The 20,926-nt window shown below is 44.2% G+C and overlaps 1 protein-coding gene across 1 annotated transcript; it reads right to left on the bottom strand.

Annotated features, from left to right (window-relative positions):
- Window positions 1-1,157: 1,157 nt before the first annotated feature.
- On the bottom strand, window positions 1,158-18,858 carry LOC109878246 (hsp70-Hsp90 organizing protein 1). The gene is made up of 10 exons (XM_031819253.1): window positions 18,684-18,858; window positions 8,425-8,666; window positions 6,977-7,180; window positions 6,602-6,727; window positions 6,474-6,516; window positions 6,295-6,385; window positions 5,996-6,137; window positions 5,784-5,888; window positions 3,204-3,294; window positions 1,158-2,717 (listed from the first exon to the last, which is right to left on the bottom strand). Exons 1-10 carry the CDS (start codon window positions 18,739-18,741, stop codon window positions 2,680-2,682), a joined length of 1,140 nt encoding a protein of 379 aa, XP_031675113.1. The 5' UTR covers window positions 18,742-18,858; the 3' UTR covers window positions 1,158-2,679.
- Window positions 18,859-20,926: the final 2,068 nt, after the last annotated feature.

The raw sequence follows: 20,926 nt of genomic DNA, 5'->3' as shown, positions 1-20,926 counted from the left end.
TCTGAGTGACAGAGTGGGGGCTTTGCATAGGCACTTTGTTGCGTTTTTGGTGGGACTGGAAAAAAATGCCCAGAAAGAAAATAACATTATTAACCGGTTCCCATGCTTTTAAAATAACAGTTCTGTTCCGGTACAGTATAGATCACTTTCGTTCTTAGTTCTGGTTCTGTTCTTCATTTTCGGGGTCTGTTCCCCAAACCGGTTCCAACCCATGGTTTTACTACACATTATTAGGCATGTCTTACTTTGCGTTAAAGTAGCCTAGCCAAAATCAGACTGTGGAGGCAATTATTTTATATCAACTTTCTTTCTCGTCCAGTAGACAAAGGCACAATCCTAGTCATACCAGCAACCCATGCTAGTTGTTGCATATCAGATGCCCCCTCTTTCAAAATTTCTAACAAATATTTTCATCTCTGTCACATGAAACCGCTCGCATGTGCAGTGCCCTTTTGACAATGGTGTTCTCCCGCTAATGTCATTATGGAACAAACATTCACGCATGGCCTACTGCCTTGTGCACATTGTTGCATTTATAATGTGAGGAAAAAATTGTTCACCAGCGGTCAACAACCTTTTCTGAGTCAAGATCATGGAGTCAAAATGCAAGCAGAGATCTACGGCTCAGATTTAAAAAAACATGACATAAACATAAGCCTTTGCAACATTAACTAATTAAACACAGTTCTGTAGCAATGAGGTTTGTACAGTAGGCTATAGGGCCTATATATCATCACTGAATATTGGCTGCACTTGAATTGGCCTGCCAATGTTGTTCTTCTCAGACCATTTCAAAAATTGTAGGTATATGGTCACACTGGTAATAGATAATTTGTTCTATTGCTTGTGAGGCACAGCTGAGTGAGCATAATAATTTGCTTATTTTTTGTACTGTACTGATGGCCTGCATCTGATGGTCAGTCTGAGGGGAGGGAACATCTGATGGTCAGTCTGAGGGGAGGGAACATCTGATGGTCAGTCTGAGGGGAGGGAACATCTGATGGTCAGTCTGAGGGGAGGGAACATCTGATGGTCAGTCTGAGGGGAGGGAACATCTGATGGTCAGTCTGAGGGGAGGGAGCATCTGATGGTCAGTCTGAGGGGAGGGAACATCTGATGGTCAGTCTGAGGGGAGGGAGCATCTGATGGTCAGTCTGAGGGGAGGGAACATCTGATGGTCAGTCTGAGGGGAGGGAACATCTGATGGTCAGTCTGAGGGGAGGGAGCATCTGATGGTCAGTCTGAGGGGAGGGAGCATCTGATGGTCAATCTGAGGGAAGGGAAGGAGCAGCGGAGGCTGCCTCTCTCCCTCGTCACCGTCCCTCCTCTCTCCCTCCTCACCATCTCTCCTCTGTCCCTCCTTCAGCTGAGAAAAGGGGACACAGTCTTCCAGCTGATGGTGAGGCTTAAGTCGCACTGCATTACTTCTGCCTCATGAACCAATTAAATGTTGTTACTCCTATGTTGTTACTCCTATGTTGTTACTCCTATGACCAGAGAAATAACAACGACGCAAGCTTATTGAAACACTCACATTTTATGGCTTATAAAACGGATGAACTAAGTGTTGACAGTGCTGAATAACAACTTAAACATGAACTCAGTCAAGAAAAAAGCAGCTCTCTGCTGTATTCGTTGTCTCTCTACTCGTGGTTTTAAACGTTTTGAAATCTCACAGGATCAACTTTGCTGTGAGTTCAAGGCTTCTTTTTACAGTCTATGGAGCGAGGAAACTGTGCAGACTCTGTGATCTGAGCTATCTGATTGGGCAGCGGTAGGCCTATAGGTGCACTTGATTTGCTCTCTGGGCCTGCCGAGTAGGCGGAGTTCTACCTTTAGACACATGAAATGGTTTAAAATGGAAACACTTTGCCTTCCCGGCACTAGGGCTGCTGAATCAAGTGCACCTACCATCAACAGCGCGAAACCCAAAAATGTTTATAGGAACACAAGGCTTTATCGTTGGGTTTTTCACAGAAATGCTTGGTGATCGACTATGAATTTGGAATCTATCTTCCCACAACTGTCCCAGAGTGTTTGGTATAGGCTATTTCTTTCTCCACAAGTTGACCAATAGAATAGGTGAACGTTTCTACTACTAGTTATTTTGCCGTTTGTTACTCATCTTGTTGGTTGAGGAAAAATACATTTGGACAGTTATTCTAACATCTTCAAAGTGCTCATCAGAATTTGGTAATAAGTACCACACATTGTTGCATCTTCGACTTGCATGTTCTGTTAATATGAATTACCATAATTTAAATGTGATTTCTGTCATTCTGACAGATGGTGGACGCCCTAATCAGCTTAAGCACCCAATGCATATGAGGTCCGTTAAATTTCTCAAATGTCCGGTAAATTCAAATGCTTCTTGACAAATGTCCAGCGCAACATTTTCCTAACGGAAACCCTGGAATAGGGGGCCATTTGGGACCGTCTATAGCTTCTAGAACTGTAGGGATGTAAATGAAATGATGTATTATAGGACCATTTAGATGACGAATAACAAACAGAGTGGCGGTGGCCTCAACAAAGCTGGTCTCAAATGACGAGATAACCTTGTCTGAGACATGAAGATACATGTTAGCTCCCGAAGCTAATGCCTAGACTTTAGCTCAGTGGGATAACATGGTAGAGAGCCACACTAACAACCCAGGTATGATACCCAGTTCAACATACTCACCCAGTAGAGTCCTCAGGGGAGGAGAGGTCCACCACTGCAGCAAGAATAGGAAAAGGTTCACTTTACTATGAAATATTGTAGCGAAACCTCACAACAAATCAATGTTAGATGTACAGTAAGTATTTCTATATTGTTGTAGTATATTTGGTAAATCAAACTCTTTAAATGCAATGGCTACGCCCCCTGTGGTGGGGTCTGGTAGAGTAGCCTGTCTATACTATGCCCCCTGTGGTGGGGTCTGGTAGTGCAGCATGTCTATACTACACCCCCTGTGGTGGGGTCTGGTAGTACAGCCTGTCTATACTATGTCCCCTGTGGTGGGGTCTGGTAGTGCAGCATGTCTATACTACACCCCCTGTGGTGGGGTCTGGTAGTACAGCCTGTCTATACTACGTCCCCTGTGGTGGGTCTGGTAGTGCAGCATGTCTATACTACGCCCCCTGTGGTGGGGTCTGGTAGTGCAGCATGTCTATAGTACGCCCCCTGTGGTGGGGTCTGGTAGATCAGCCTGTCCCAATACCTCTATCAGCCTCAGGGGAGCCGAGAGCAGCCTGAACCGTGGTAAACTTCTCCAACAGCAACACACTCTGCCCCTCTTCAAAACCCAGATCCTACAGGAGAGAGAAGGGGTGAATTGATAAACTGATATCAGATCATATCTCAGAAACAAAACAGAAAAGACAAAAAAATCTCATCACAAGTTCACCAATCAACACCAAAGTTATCCTATAACAAAAGACTAGAGCCTGACCCGATTGTAGGCGATCGAATAAACCTCCAATTCCTTTCATTCTGTTAGCAAACATGCAAACTCTTGAAAATAAAATCGATGACCTACGCGGAAGATTAAACTACCAATGGGACATACAGGACTGTAATATTTTATGCTTCACAGAGCCGTGGCTGAACGACGACATTATCAACAGGTGACTGGTTATACGCTGTATCGGCAGGAAAGAACAGCGTTGTCGTTCAGACCTGGAGCGGCAGGTAGCCTAGTGGTTAGAGGCAGGTAGCCTAGTGGGTAGAGGCAGGTAGCCTAGTGGTTAGAGCGTTGGACTAGTAACCGAAAGGTTGTAAGATCGAATCCACGAGCTGACACGGTAAAATAAATCTGTGGTTCTGGCAGTTCAGTACAGTCCTAGGCTGTCATTGAAAATAAGGATTTGTTCTTAACTGACTTGCCTAGTTAATAAAAATAAAAAAAAGACAAGGGGCGGTGGACTATGTATTTTTGTAAATAACTCCTGGTGCACCATATCTAAGGAAGTCTCAAGGTTTTGCTCACCTGAAGTAGAGGATCTCATGATAAGCTGTAGACCACACTGTCTACCAAGAGAGTTATCATCTGTATTTTTCATAGCTGTCTACATACCACCACCGCTGGCACTAAGACCACACTGAATGAGCTGTATTCCGCCATAAACAGGAAAATGCTCACCCAGAGAGGAAAAAAACTGGACCAACTTTACTCCACACACAAAGACGCATACAAAGCTCTCCCTCACCCTCCATTTGGCAAATCTGACCATAATTCTATCCTAACGGCCTATTTTTCAGGACCAGATGCTAGAATATGCATATAATTGACAGCTTAGGATAGAAAACACTAAAGTTTCCAAAACTGTAAAAAGATTGTCTGTGAGTATAACAGAACTGATAATGCAGGCGAAAGCCTGAGGAAAATCCAATCAGGAAGTGACTCTTATTTTGAACGATCTGTTTTCCTATGCATCCCTATTGACCATTGAAAGGGATATCAACCAGATTCCTTTTTCTACGTATTCCCTAAGGTGTCTACAGCCTTTAGACGTAGTTTCACGCCTTTATGTTGAAGAATGAGCGTAAAGGACCACATTGCGTAAGTGGCCAGCTGAGGGCTCTCAGAGTGATTCTTGCGTAAAAGACAGAGGTAGCCATTTTTACTCTCGGTCCTACTCAAAAGCCAATTGTCCCAGTTGATATATTATCAAATAGATATTTGAAAAACACCTTGAGGATTGATTATAAAAAACGCTTGCCATGTTTCTGTCGATATTATGAATATAATTTGGATTCGGCGTTGTCGTGATTGCTTTTCTGATTTGTGACCAAGCTTCCTGCTGCTAGCTGGACATGATGCTATGCTAGGCTATCGATAAACTTACAGAAACGCTTGTCTTGCTTTGGCTGTAAAGCATAATTTCCAAATCTGAGACGACAGAGTGATTAACAAAAGGCTAAGCTGTGTTTCACTATATTTCATGAATATGAATATTTTCTAGTAAGATTATTTCGCTATGCTAATTAGTGTAGTTGATGACAATTATACCGGATCCGGGATGGGTAGTTCCAAGAGGTTTTAAACAGGTCAACATTCACAAGGCCGCAGGGCCAGACGGATTACCAGGACGTGCGCTGACCAACTGGCAAGTGTCTTCACTGACATTTTCAACCTCTCCCTGTCCAAGTCTGTAATACCAACATGTTTTAAGCAGACCAACATCGTGTCTGTGCCCAAGAACACTAAGATAACCTGCCTAAATGACTTCCTACCTGTAGCACTCACGTCTGTAGGCATAAAGTGCTTTGAAAGGCTGGTCATGACTCACATCAACACCATTATTCTAGAAACCCTAGACCCACTCCAATTTGCATATCACACCAACAGATCCACAGATGATGCAATCTCTATTGCACTCCACACTGCCCTCTCCGACCTCGCCATAAGACTCCTGAACATCTAACCAAATGGCTACCCAGACTATTTGCATTGCCCCCCCCCTCTCTCTTTTACACTGCTGCTACTCTCTGTTGTTATCATCTATGCATAGTCACTTAAATAACTCTACCTACATTTACATATTACCTCAACTAACTGGTGCCCCGACACATTGACTCTGTACCGGTACCCCGTCCGTATATAGTCTCGCCATTGTTATTTTACTGCTGCTCTTTAATTACTTGTTATTTTATTTCTTCATATTAATTTCTTTTTAACTACATTGTTGGTTAGGGGTTCGTAAGTAAGCATTTCACTGTAAGGTCTACTACACCTGTTGTATTCGGCGCAAGTGACTAATATGATTTGATTTGACCCCTGACCCCAGTCTCCCCTCACCATGAGCTGCAGGACCTTGCAGTTGAAGAGCTCAATGGAGGCCTCCTCACAGTCCTGATCCAGCTTCAACACCTGCTGCATGGCCCCCTCTGCCTCACCATACCGCTGGAGAGAGAAGAGGGGAGGAAGATGGAGTCAGATTTCACAGACAGACCGACAGACACACACCTACAGGAATGTTCACGTTCACAGTAGAGAGCTCAGACACTGACCTTCAACCCCATCAGTGCACTCCCCTTGCGGAAGTATCCCTTTGGCCAATCAGGGGCGAGCTGGATGGACCTCTGAGCGTCTGATAGGGCAGAGGGGTAGAGCTCCAGACACCAGTAGCAGTATGAACGATTCCCAAAGAACCTGAAAGAGAAAGAGAAACAGATAGCGAGAGGGAAGGAAGAAAGAGAGAGAGAGGACACATTAAAACACAAGTTGACAGAAATCTAATTTCAGGTCAGAGAGCATAGTTGGTGCGATACGTTGTATTTAGGGTCAGAGGTCAAGCTTTAAGGTGTACCTGTGGTCTTTGGGGTCACAGTGGATAGCCTCAGAGAACATGTCCACAGCCTGAGAGTACTGGCCCTGCTTAAACAACTGAATACCCTTCTCTGGAGGAGAACACACACATACAGTGTTAAACTGGGGTCATTTCAGTGAATAGAAATAATCATTCTGAGACAATTGTGTTCATGTCACCTGTTAGTGAAGCTCCCTTCTTCACAGGGTCTGAACTCTCCACCTGAAATGAGACAACTCAGTTAACACTGCCTCTGTGTGTGCGTGTGTGTGTGTGTGTGTGTGTGTGTGTATCCAGCCCTCCGCACCTCGCTGGTCCTAGACTCGTTCTCCTTGTTCTCTCTAGAGGCGTGGCCTGCACTAGTCCTGGCTTTGGGTCTGATGTGACTGGCAGCGTTGGCCACAAACGCACTGCGGACGTCCCACTCTGGCTCCTAGAGGAGGAGATGTAAACCACAACGGCACCCTTATAATGCACTGCTTATGACCAGGGCCCATAGAATCATATAGCTCTGGTCAGAAGTAGGGCATTATATAGGGAATGGGGTGTCATTTGGGCCGCAGATATAATAGACAGAAAGAGACAAATAAATACTTTCTATCATCCTATATCTATTTGTTTCTCTGGTGTATCCTCCCCTCCATACCTCCCTGCCTTCCATGTCCTTCCCTCCCTCCCCTACCTCCTCTGGGGTCCTGACAGGGGGCTGGCGGTTGCTCTTGTTCCCAGACACAGTGAGAGGAGGCGTGGGCTTGTTCTTGGCAGGAGGTACTACCCTCTCTACCTCCTCCTCCTCCTCACTTTCACTCTCAGACTCTGACGCTTCTCCCTCCTGCTCAGCATCCGCGCTCTTCTCCTTCTCCAGTTTCTTTCGTTCTTTCTGTCTCTGTAAAGAGAGAATGGTAAAAGGTGTGTTGAGGGAGGGTAAGGACGACAGAGATGATGATGGCAGGTGGACCAGGTACGACAGAGATGATGATGGCAGGTGGACCAGGTACGACAGAGATGATGATGGCAGGTGGACCAGGTACGACAGAGATGATGGCAGGTGGACCAGGTACGACAGAGATAATGACAGGTGGACCAGGTACGACAGAGATGATGGCAGGTGGACCAGGTACGACAGAGATGATGATGGACCAGGTACGACAGAGATGATGATGGCAGGTGGATCAGGTATGACAGAGATAATGACAGGTGGACCAGGTACGACAGAGATGCTGATGGCAGATGGACCAGGTACGACAGAGATGATGATGGCAGGTGGACCAGGTACGACAGAGATGATGATGGCAGGTGGACCAGGTACGACAGAGATGATGATGGCAGGTGGACCAGGTACGACAGAGATGATGATGGCAGGTGGACCAGGTACGACAGAGATAATGACAGGTGGACCAGGTACGACAGAGATAATGACAGGTGGACCAGGTACGACAGAGATAATGACAGGTGGACCAGGTACGACAGAGATAATGACAGGTGGACCAGGTACGACAGAGATAATGACAGGTGGACCAGGTACGACAGAGATGATGACAGGTGGACCAGGTACGACAGAGATGATGACAGGTGGACCAGGTACGACAGAGATAATGACAGGTGGACCAGGTACGACAGAGATAATGACAGGTGGACCAGGTACGACAGAGATAATGACAGGTGGACCAGGTATGACAGAGATAATGACAGGTGGACCAGGTATGACAGAGATAATGACAGGTGGACCAGGTATGACAGAGATAATGACAGGTGGACCAGACCAGGTATAATGACAGGTGGACCAGGTATGACAGAGATAATGACAGGTGGACCAGGTATGACAGAGATAATGACAGGTGGACCAGACCAGGTATGACAGAGATAAACAAATAGTCACTGGTTCCTTATTTCTCTGGTGCAATATCAAAAACCAACTCCATTATTCAACTCTATTACGTCATTAATTATTCATTAACATTAATTACACAGACATTTCTTAATGACTATGTAGCAACAATGTTACTGTAGTAATGACAGTGTTATTACAGGTTCCACAGGTAGAAGAGAAACTTCATTTGAAGTGTTACCAGGTTGATTATGATGTGGTATAGGTGTGACGTAGTACAAGTGTGTGTGTGTTCCACTCACCTTTCTCTTAGCCCTGCGTCTCTCTGCTCTCCTTCTGGTCTTCTCCTCCTCACTGAACTCCTCCTCCCCACTCAGGACCTCTCCACCCGCGGCTGGACCTGGACCCCCTCTTCCTCCTCTTCCTCCTCCCCGCTCCATCTCCTCCTCCCCACTCAGGACCTCTCCACCCGCGGCTGGACCTGGACCCCCTCTTCCTCCTCTTCCTCCTCCCCGCTCCATCTCCTCCTGCTCACCTGGCCCATCTAGAAACACACAGAACCAGAGATCGAACACAAATTAACCAAACAAAACACGTTGGTGTTTGTTTAGTGTTACTTTTGTAACATGATCTTTACAGGTTGGTCTCACTGAGAAAGTTAGAGGCTTTGGAGGAGGAGAACAAAGAGAACAGGGAGGAGAAAGAGACAGAGGAAGAGGAGGAGAAAGATGAGGAGGAGGAGAAGGAGGCAGCAGCCCAGATATATCCATGTTTGAATGGATTCTGATTCTTTCCAGGGATACACAACATCCTGAAATATATATAGATGTTGTTGTTAGAAAGAATACTATATTTCCCTTGACGTAGTGATGCTGAATGTAAGAAATGTCTCAACATACCCCACTCTCCCCTACAGGTTAGTCTCATTGAGATGGAGACTGGAGGGAAAAGAGAAGGAATAAAGAGGACAGGGAGGAGAAGAGAGAACACAGTACAGTGCACATGCTGCTAGAGACTCTCCTTTGTTCTTTGGGTGGAAACATATTGGACCAGTGGATCCGTACAGGAAGTGTATCGTTACCTTACCAACAAGAAATTAGACACTTCCCCCTCCCCCCAACACACTCATATAGTGCATCCCAAATGGCACCCTATATTATATATTTCACTATTTTGGGTCATAGTCAGAATTAGAGCACTATACAGGGAATAGGGTGACATTTGGAACACACTTTAACAAAAAGGTTCAATCCAGACCAACTGTAGCTTGTTGAGGGCAGCACAGACAGATCAGAACCTTGCCCTTAAACACCCCCCTGTCTGCCACCTGGGTGGTTCCCTTACCGGACCCTGATAACCTCCTGTACCTTGTACTCCGGATCTGTGTCCCAAATGGAGCCCTATTCCCTATCGCTAGTGTCAATAGTAGTGCACTACATAGGGAAAAGGGTGCCATTTAAGAAGCAGCCTAGACCTATTGGTGCTGGGCCTGGCAGGGTCCATAGTATTCCTGCACACAGGGAAGCTGCCTACAATGGTTTCATTCTTTATTTCCATCAGCGTCCTTGTTTCTGGCTTATTCACTCAAGCCTCACAATCAGGAAAACGCTCGCCTGGTGGATCCAGCCTGATCGCTCATTCATTCAGTTTCATTTCAAGTGAAACCCATTTGAGTTCTGGGGAAACTTTGAGAAACTGATTGAAGCTAGAAGGTACTTCCTGATCTCTTCAAATAAGAAACTCATTTCCGTGTCAAAACTTGTCAGTGCCCTACTTAACAACCCTCGTCTAAACGTCTCATATTAGTTTTGTGTCTTTTTTTCCATACATTTTTACTGAGCCTATGTTAGAATGAAACAATGACTGAAACACGACTTACTAAGAAACAAGCCGTACCGTCTACGCTGGGAGTCAGGAAGCACGTACAGGGAGTGGATCTTTAATAACTAAACAAGGAGTACCATCTACGCTGGGAGTCAGGAAGCACGTACAGGGAGTGAATCTTTAATAACTAAACAAGGGGTACCATCTACACTGGGAGTCAGGAAGCACGTACAGGGAGTGGATCTTTAATAACTAAACAAGGAGTACCATCTACACTGGGAGTCAGGAAGCACGTACAGGGAGTGGATCTTTAATAACTAAACAAGGAGTACCATCTACACTGGGAGTCAGGAAGCACGTACAGGGAGTGGATCTTTAATAACTAAACAAGCATAGACCAGAACGAGACACACACGTTGTGTACAGCCATGGAACACAAACAGAGTCAATAACGCCTGGGGAAGGAACCAAAAGGGATGACTGATATAGGGAAGGTAATCAGGGAGATGATGGAGTCCAGGTGAGTCTGATGAGGCGCTGATGTGCATAACAATGGTGACAGGTGTGCGTAATAATGAGCCTGACGACCTCGAGCCCGGGGAGGGAGTATACGTGACACAAGCAGCAACGGTGTTGGACAAAAAAAAAATCTGGTGCCGAAATGAAAACCACATGTTGTGTATCTGGTTCCCAAGGCCATCAGAGAAGCTGTTTGTGTTACACTACTTTGATAGGGAAGGACTTTACCTCCCCCTCTCTCTCTCTGCCATGATCTCAGTCTCTCTCTCTGCCATGATCTCAGTCTCTCTCTCTGCCATGCTCTCAGTCTCTCTCTCTGCCATGCTCTCAGTCTCTCTCTCTGCCATGCTCTCAGTCTCTCTCTCTGCCATGCTCTCAGTCTCACTCCCTCTGCCAATCCTTCTCTCTCTGCCATGCTCTCAGACTCTCTCTCTCTCAATTCAATGGGTTTTATTGGCATGGGGAACATACTGTATGTTTATATTGGGTTTATTGGCATGGGGAACATACTGTATGTTTACATTGGGTTTTATTGGCATGGGGAACATACTGTATGTTTACATTGGGTTTTATTGGCATGGGGAACATACTGTATGTTTACATTGGGTTTTATTGGCATGGGAACATACTGTATGTTTACATTGGGTTTTATTGGCATGGGGAACATACTGTATGTTTACATTGAGTTTTATTGGCATGGGGAACATACTGTATGTTTACATTGGGTTTTATTGGCATGGGAACATACTGTATGTTTACATTGGGTTTTATTGGCATGGGGAACATACTGTATGTTTATATTGAGTTTTATTGGCATGGGGAACATACTGTATGTTTACATTGGGTTTTATTGGCATGGGGGACATACTGTATGTTTACATTGGGTTTTATTGGCATGGCGAACATACTGTATGTTTACATTGGGTTTTATTGGCATGGGGAACATACTGTATGTTTACATTGGCATGGGGAACATACTGTATGTTTACATTGGCATGGGGAACATACTGTATGTTTACATTGGGTTTTATTGGCATGGGGAACATACTGTATGTTTACATTGGGTTTTATTGGCATGGGGGACATACTGTATGTTTATATTGGGTTTTATTGGCATGGGGGACATACTGTATGTTATATTGGGTTTTATTGGCATGGGGGACATACTGTATGTTTATATTGGGTTTTATTGTCATGGGGGACATACTGTATGTTTATATTGGGTTTTATTGTCATGGGGAACATACTGTATGTTTATATTGGGTTTTATTGGCATGGGGAACATACTGTATGTTTACATTGGGTTGTATTGGCATGGGGAACATACTGTATGTTTATATTGGGTTTTATTGGCATGGGGAACATACTGTATGTTTATATTGAGTTTTATTGGCATGGGGAACATACTGTGTGTTTACATTGGGTTTTATTGGCATGGGGGGACATACTGTATGTTTACATTGGGTTTTATTGGCATGGGGAACATACTGTATGTTTACATTGGCATGGGGAACATACTGTATGTTTACATTGGGTTTTATTGGCATGGGGGACATACTGTATGTTTATATTGGGTTTTATTGTCATGGGGAACATACTGTATGTTTATATTGGGTTTTATTGGCATGGGGAACATACTGTATGTTTACATTGGGTTTTATTGGCATGGGGAACATACTGTATGTTTATATTTGGTTTTATTGGCATGGGGAACATACTGTATGTTTATATTGGGTTTTATTGGCATGGGAATACATACTGTATGTTTACATTGGCATGGGGAACATACTGTATGTTTACATTGGGTTTTATTGGCATGGGGAACATACTGTATGTTTACATTGGCATGGGGAACATACTGTATGTTTACATTGGGTTTTATTGGCATGGGGAACATACTGTATGTTTACATTGGCATGGGGAACATACTGTATGTTTACATTGGCATGGGGAACATACTGTATGTTTACATTGGCATGGGGAACATACTGTATGTTTACATTGGCATGGGGAACATACTGTATGTTTACATTGGCATGGGGAACATACTGTATGTTTACATTGGCATGGGGAACATACTGTATGTTTACATTGGCATGGGGAACATACTGTATGTTTACATTGGCATGGGGGACATACTGTATGTTTACATTGGCATGGGGAACATACTGTATGTTTACATTGGCATGGGGAACATACTGTATGTTTACATTGGCATGGGGAACATACTGTATGTTTATATTGCCAAAGCAAGTGAAATAAACAAACAAAAGTGAGAAGAAACTAATTGAACAACGTCAACAAAAAATTATTCGAAATTACAACTCAAAAAGGTTTAAAAAATATAGACATTTCAAGTGTTATTATCAGCTATATTTAGCAATGTGCAAATAGGTGTAGTACGAATAGCGGGGGACGATAAACAGATAAATATTTGTGGTATTTATAATATTGTTTGTGCTCCACTGGCTTCCCTTTTCTCATGGTAACGAGCCACAAATCTCACTGCTGTGACTGCACACTGCGGTATTTCACATAGAACATATGGGTGTTATCAATGATGGATTTGTTTTCAAATATTCTCTCTCTCAACAAAACAATGTCAATAAAAAGAATGCCAGAAGACATGAAACAAAACAGAGGGCTAAAGGAATATGTTTGCCTTGTGATTCCATCCACCTCGGTCAGCCTGTGAGGTGACGGCAGCCAGAACAGATGTTCAGTGACGGAAGAACTGGGGTGCGTCCCAAATGAAACCCTATCCTCCACCACTCCCCTATGGCCCCTGGTCGAAGGAAGTGCACTAAATAGGGAAATGGTGCCATTTGGGACTCAGCCTTACAGAAGGATCCCTGTAAGTCCAGAAATAGAACCACCACCGACCAACCAGCAGCAGGCCTGTCGCCTGGGCCTGAGGAAGGAAGAGAAACTCAATCTGTTTGGCATTAGCAGCCAGACTCAAACACACCCAGAGAGGAGCAACTGAAGAGAGGAGGAACGTGTGTGTGTGTGTGTGTGTGTGTGTGTGTGTGTGTGTGTGTGTGTGTGTGTCTGTGTGTGTGCCTGTGTGTGTGTGCCTGTGTGTGTGTGCCTGTGTGTGCCTGTGTGTGTGTGTGTGTGTGTGTGTGTGTGTATGCGTCCGTGCGTTTGACCTCTGGGACCCAACAGGACTATAAGTAATAGGATGTTATTTTACATTATGTAAAGGCCTCTGCGTTATTCCCAGCAGAAACCGTTTGTGCATGTATTTCTGTGATGTTTTTGTTTGTTTTGGTCTTCGGCAGGTGTTTATGTGGCTGTACGGGCGCGCAACATTTCACAAGGCAAGCTGAAGTCGACACCCCTTCATCGGTTATTGGTCAACAGTAGGGATTCTTCAATGAAGTGTCTGTTAGAACACTTCATTTATAGAACACTCATTTCCTAGCGGTTTAGGGCATTGAGCCAGTAACCGAAAGGTCGCTGGTTCGAATCCCTAAGCCGGAAAGGTGGAAAAATCTGCCGTTCTGCCCTTGAGCAAGGCAGTTAGCCAACAACTGTTCCCTGGGTGCCGTGGATGTCGATTAAGGCAGCCCCCTGCACCTCTCTGATTAAGAGGGGTTGGGTTAAATGTGGAAGACACATTTCGGTTAAATGCATTCAGATGTACAACTGACTAGGTATCCCCTTTCCCTTGAAAAATACTGCACCAAACATCTTAGTTAAATGGACAATTGTTTGACTAAGATCTCCTTAGCAAAAAAAAAGTCCAAATGAAAGACAGATTTCATGAGTTCGATGAATTCTAACTATTTTGAGGAAGTGTATACTGGCTACGGCGACTCGAGATGAACAAAACGTACTATTACCGTTTTCTGTTTCTTTTAAGCAAAGGTCTTTTAAGGGAGTACGCGAGCACACTCGTTCGGTTCACCTGGCAGAGTTGGGCTAGGCGCCAGCTGAACCAAAGCATGCCGAAGCCCTATCGACCCTGGGCAAAAGTAGTGCACTATAAAGGGAACAGGGAGCCATTTGAGATGCAGACCAACTCAACTACAACCATGACAAATATACTCAAAACAGCCTCAAACAACCTCATCTTGACGCAAGTGTTAAACCATGTGTGGAATGAGATATTCTCCCTCTTCATAATGGAATGATCAAGCTGCAAAGTTAGCACAGGAAAAGGGCCTGATCCAACCAGTATGTTTGCTTCTCACAAGGACAGAGAGCGTTGTCAGCACTTCTGACTGGCTGGCTGACATCTGGGCTCTTGTTCTGTAAGGTGAAACGTTCAGAACATTGCAGATAGAAATGCAATGAATAATATAGAGCATGCCCTATTCGACATGATAGATAGACAATCCTATCTACACAATGCATTTCTATCGGAACATTCTGGAATGTTGGATTACCTTGGTCAACAAGGCTCACTCCCCTTAAACACACAACGGCTCCTCCCTGGGTCATGTTCAGTAGTCACAAAACTGGGGAAACTTTTAGAAACTGGAAGGTACTTCCTGATCTCTTCAAATAAGAAACTAATTTCTGTGTCAAAACTTTTCAGTGCCCTCCTTAACGACCCTCGTCTAAACATCTCATATTAGTTTATATTAGTTAGTTTTGTGTCTTTGTTTCCATCAATTCTTACTGAGCCTATGTTAGAAATAAACAATGACTGAAACACGACTTACACTGCTAAAAACGAGCAGCAGCATTGTCAGAAAAACCACCCTTCTTTCTGGTGCGATATGAAAACCATGCTGTGTATCTGGTTCCCAAGGCCAGCAGAGAAGCTGTTTGTGTTACACTACTTTGATAGGGAAGGACTTTACCTCCCCCTCTCTCTCTTCTCTCTCTGCCATTGCTCTCAGTCTCTCTCTCTGCATGCTCTCAGCCTCACTCTCTTCTCTCTCTGCCATGCTCTCAGCCTCACTCTCTTCTCTCTCTGCCATGCTCTCAGCCTCACTCCCTCTGCCACTCCTTCACTCTCTCTGCCATGCTCTCAGCCTCACTCCCTCTGCCACTCCTTCACTCTCTCTGCCATGCTCTCAGCCTCACTCCCTCTGCCACTCCTTCTCTCTCTGCCATGTTCTCAGTCTCTCTCTCTCTTCCATGCTCTCAGTCTCTCTCTCTTTGCCATGCTCTCAGTCTCACTCCCTCTGCCACTCCTTCTCTCTCTGAACATCTGTCTTTCTCCCGCTCTCTGCCTCTCGCTCTCTGCTTCTCGCTCTCTGCCTCTCGCTCTCTGCCTCAATTTAATTCAAAGGGATTAATTGGCATGGAAACATACTCTGTTTACATTGCCAAAGCAGGTGAAATAAACAAGTGAGAAGAAACTAATTCAACAACATCAAACAAAAAACTATTTAAAATTAACAGTAAACATTGCACTTAAAAAGGTTGAAAAAAATAGACATTTCAAGTGTTATATTATCAGCTGTTTTAACAATGTGTAAATAGTTGTAGTTCGAATAGCGGGGGACGATAAACAGATAAATATTGGTGGTATTTATATGTCTCTCTCTGCATGCCTGTGGTTTCCTGCCACTCAGAGACAAAGTACCCCTCCCCCCCGTCACCCATAATGCCTTAGGCTGACAGACCAGAGAAGAAGACAGAAGGGAGTCAAATCAAAGCAGAACACTTTGTTAGTAGTTAGCCACCACACAGTCACCCACAAAGAATACACACAACACAACCCATCTCCATACCACCCTCATCACCCTCATCGGCCCAATGAAACAGACGGGTGGGTTCTGTCTGTGTCAGCAAAAAAATCCAAGTTTCCCCTGTCGTATAATGGATCAGTTCAGCTCTAATCCATTCCCTCTATTCTCTTATGACAAAGACATCCTTCTGGTTTGACCAAACAAGGCCACAGAGGACTGTAGTGTGTGTGTGTGAGTCATCACGGAAGAGGATTTCTCAGGCAGCTAAAAGACAATCAAACTGAAAGTCAAATATTTCCTCCAGGTGGAACGCCATTTGGAACGCGGACAGCCCCAGATGTTATCGTCAAACCTACACGGCCTCTTCAGTGTGATGACAGCGATCAGGTGCCTCTCATTTGAATACCACAACAACAATGACCAGATTGTCTGCTGACTCTCTGCTCTCTGCTCGGATGCTGTTGCAACACCTTCATCTGACGGAATCAGAGGTGCTGAAAATAGCCTGGGAATGATGTTTAACTAGTTTACTGTGGAAGAGAGGAATGTTATGTATATCCCAAAATCCATGTTCTCTCTCTCTCTCTCAACTTGTTGATCGGGGGGTATCAATTAGAGTGTGGATTATTACTGTTTAAATACATGCTGTTAGTCTACTGTGGAAGTGTGGAACATTACAGGTATCCACATACAAGGGTTCATTATGTGTTCACAGAAGTGTGTATTGACATTTTGTTAAAAGCATGGCCCAATTATTGCAGGTTTGATTCCTATATCTTGGTCTAGTAGAGTGCATCTTGGTCAATTGCAGTGCATCTTGGTCATGTAGAGTGCATCTTGGTCATGTAGAGTGCATCTTGGTCATGTAGAGTGCATCTTGGTCATGTAGAGTGCATCTTGGTCATGTAGAGAGTATCTTGAGCAATGTCAGTTAGTGAGTGCAATAGCCCAGGCCTAGCTACACACTACAGTCCTCTGTGGCCTTGGTTTATACAAACTACAGTCCTCTGTGGCCTTGGTTTATACACACACTACAGTCCTCTGTGGCCTTGGCTTATACACACACTACAGTCCTCTGTGGCCTTGGCTTATACACACTGCAGTCCTCTGTGGCCTTGGCTTATACACACTGCAGTCCTCTGTGGCCTTGGCTTATACACACTGCAGTCCTCTGTGGCCTTGGCTTATAGAAGAAGCGTCCTGAATTCACCACCACAAAACCAATTTGAGACAAAAGACTAAACCAGGAACTAGGGAATAGAAGGCCTTTAGATTTAAACAAGAGTCTGGGAATTACTGGTGACTGCGTTCTATTGGAATTAGTCATCAATTTGTTCTCTTACATTTAGGGTAGAGATTCATCCAGAGTTAATGTCATAACATATGCCATTTAGCACACTCTTTTATCCAAAGCGACTTTCAGTCATGCGTGCATACAATTTACATATGGGTGGTCCCGGCAATTGAACCCACTACCCTGGAATTACAGGCCCCATGGTCCTACCATCTGAGCAACACAGGACCAGATCTGTTCCACAAAGACACACAACCCTCGAGCCAAGAGGACTGTGTCCCCTTAGCTATGTGCACTGCACCGTGTCTTGTAAGCATAATGGAAACAAAGTCTCAGATTCCGATGTGGCGTGTCGGCACATGCAGATCGAGCAGAGAGACAGAAAAGCCTACACAAAGGACTGAAGAAGAAACATACTGATTCTGTGAGTGAGAGAGCAAAATAATGGTTTATTTTGATTTATTTAACAAGGCAGGTCAGTTAAGAACAAATTCTTATTTACAAATGACGGCCTACAGCGGCCAAACCCTAACCAGGACGACGCTGGGTCAATTGTGCACCGCCCTATGGATCATCCAATCACAGCCAGTTGTGATACAGCCTGGAATCAAACCAGGGTCTGTAGTGACAACTCTAGCACTGAGATGCAGTGCCTTAGACCGCTGTGCCACTCGGGAACCCAAAAGCAAATATACTTTATTTAAAACAGGACCAATCTGCAGTTCCTACATACATTTTTGGACTAAAATTAATTAAATATATATATATATATCTATATATCCATTGATCCTCATGAGCTTAGTTCAACTGTTGCACCCATCAGAACCCAAAATATAAGCTTGTTTTACTCCAATGTTTGTAAACAAAGTATATGTAAACAAACACTATACAGGCTCAAAAAATGAATAAAACTATCATTTTGATATCACGGCTGATCCGTCCTTACATCCGTAACTCGAACTATGAAATTTGAGAGAGGTTTTACCATTTTTCCAAGTTCCTCCCTCAGACTTGTTATGGTTTCAACCGCTTTAATACAAGGCAACCTTTTATAGGAACATACATGACTAACATAAACAAAATAATATCACTCCTATTTGTGATCACAATAGGCTATCACACAGCATAGGAGCATGTTAACTTGTGTAACTTGTCTTCAGTCGAGTAGACTCGCCAGCGAGAAATCGATAATCGATAAACACTACACACGTAAATACATAGACATTTATGAGTTCAATAACTTTACAGTGGCCTCGCAGTTACTTTTACTTACCGCCTCCAATACCCAGCAGTCGGCAAATGTCTCTTGTGAACTTCATCAGTTCGACCATCCAGCATTATCAACTCGAATACAAAATATACAAAACACTGAAAGTATATCACTTTAAAACTAGATAAAAGTGCCAGTATTGACCGCGGTTACCCCACAGTTTTAACCGCCGGGTGAATCGATCTTAGTTGTTCGTTCAACTGCCTTTATCTGCGCCGTTTCCTGAATGCGGACGAGCTACATCTGACACTCGTAAATGATCAAGCTATCCGACAGACAGAATCTATGCGCCTCTACACTAAGCTTTACGAGCGCTCTCTCGTCCAAATCCGAGTTCCACCTGATACCGTGTTCCTAAGTGTGGTTGCGCATGGAAAGCTTGTATAGTTAGGTAGGGCTACACGAGACTAGCTTGACCGCAACGTTTCCTGCATGTGGGCATGTGTCTGCCTGCCACGACCACTCTCTTGGCAAGCAATAATGAAACTCAGATATCATCTGAAGATGAATAAATGAAAGCTGAAACTTAAATTAACCGCGGACTGTGATGTGAATTTCATTAAAAATATCAGGGGAGCTTTGAAGGAAACATGTTTGATATGGCTTGTTTCGGATATTGAAACTTCAGTTTCCTACTTACTTAAAGGCCATTTGGTGAAAAAAAACTGAACGCTACAATATACTGTAGTGTTATACGAAATTTATTCTAGTACATTGACATGATCTGTGTCCGTAAAACAACCCGGGTAAAGTTACCGCCTGGAGTCCATAGTCAGACTAGTAAAGTATCCCTTAAACCCACGAGTGGCGATAGTTCACTGTCATAGAGAAAGAACGAGCGAGGGAAGAAGTAGGTAGACAGAGGGAGTGGGAGAGAGACAGCGAGAGAGAGAGCAATAAAGAGAGATGATGAATGTAAACCCATAGAAAAAAAGAGTTGATTCTAGAATGAAGGAATGACCATCACCATTCTTGCAGTGACATGATAACCATGAGCTGCTATAGAGCTTTAATATGACTAAACCTCTACTGTCATTTTCCTATGGCTGCCTGGTGTGGAGAGGCTTTCTATGGGCTAGAGACCCTGGTGTGGAGGGCTTTCATGGGCTAGAGACCCTGGTGTGGAGAGGCCTTTTCTATGGGCTAGAGACCCTGGTGTGGAGAGGCTTTTCTATGGGGCTAGAGACCCTGGTGTGGGAGAGGCTTTTCTATGGGGCTAGAGACCCTGGCTGTGGAGAGGCTTTTCTATGGGGCTAGAGACCCTGGTGTGGAGAGGCTTTTCTATGGGGCTAGAGACCCTGGTGTGGAGAGGCTTTTCTATGGGGCTAGAGACCCTGGTGTGGAGAGGCTTTTCTATGGGCTAGAGACCCTGGTGTGGAGAGGCTTTTCTATGGGGGCTAGAGACTGGTGTTTACTGGTGATAATGTGTTTACACAGCTAGAGATGACACAAAGAACTTGGAAGGATGCAGTGACCATCTGAATATGTAAAATGTCTATGGACAAAACAAACAGACTCAAGTGTGTGAATGTGTGCTTGTGTGCTTGTGTGTGTGTGCTTGTGTGCGTGTGTGTGTGTGTGTGTGTGTGTGCTTGTGTGTGCTTGTGTGTGTGTGTGTGTGTGTGTGTGTGTGTGTGTGTGTGTGTGTGTGTGTGTGTGTGTGTGTGTGTGTGTGTGTGTGTGTGTGTTGATGTCCGTGTTGAATGTCACAGTGTTGAATGTCACAGTGTACACACAAGTCAAGGTGTCCTTGGTAGTACCTTGCGGCAGGGGGAAAGCAGACAACCAAATGATTATTATGTACCGGACCCCCAACCATCTGCTCCGACACAAATCGTCCCGCCTCTGAATCTCGTTGCCTACCCCTGATCTAAACATTGATTGGTTTGCTTTGTAGGTCAGAGTTCATTCAATCATTTATTTATTTAAATTAGGCCCTGTTTCCCAGACACCAAGTCCAGGACTAAAAAGTTATTTCAATTTAAAATCTGTAAATGAGAATGCTTTTAGTCCTGGACTAGGCTTAATCCACATCTTCAATGTTGATCTATTAGGTTTCCTCTAGCTGTCAATAGCATTTCTGGAAATGTATGGGGATGATTTATGCCATAAAATGTAAATAAAATCTCTGTTTGTTGCCTACAGGTTTTTTTGTGACATTCTTATGACATTGTAGCATGTCTGTTAAGGCATAGGACATGTCATGTTTGACATGGTATCATACCAGACAGATGCTGAGATAGAGA

Source organism: Oncorhynchus kisutch, unplaced genomic scaffold (genome assembly GCF_002021735.2).
Source record: "Oncorhynchus kisutch isolate 150728-3 unplaced genomic scaffold, Okis_V2 scaffold1992, whole genome shotgun sequence".
NCBI lineage: Eukaryota > Metazoa > Chordata > Actinopteri > Salmoniformes > Salmonidae > Oncorhynchus > Oncorhynchus kisutch.
The sequence above is the reverse complement of the archived record's forward strand: the minus strand, read 5'-3'. Positions and strand labels throughout refer to the sequence as shown.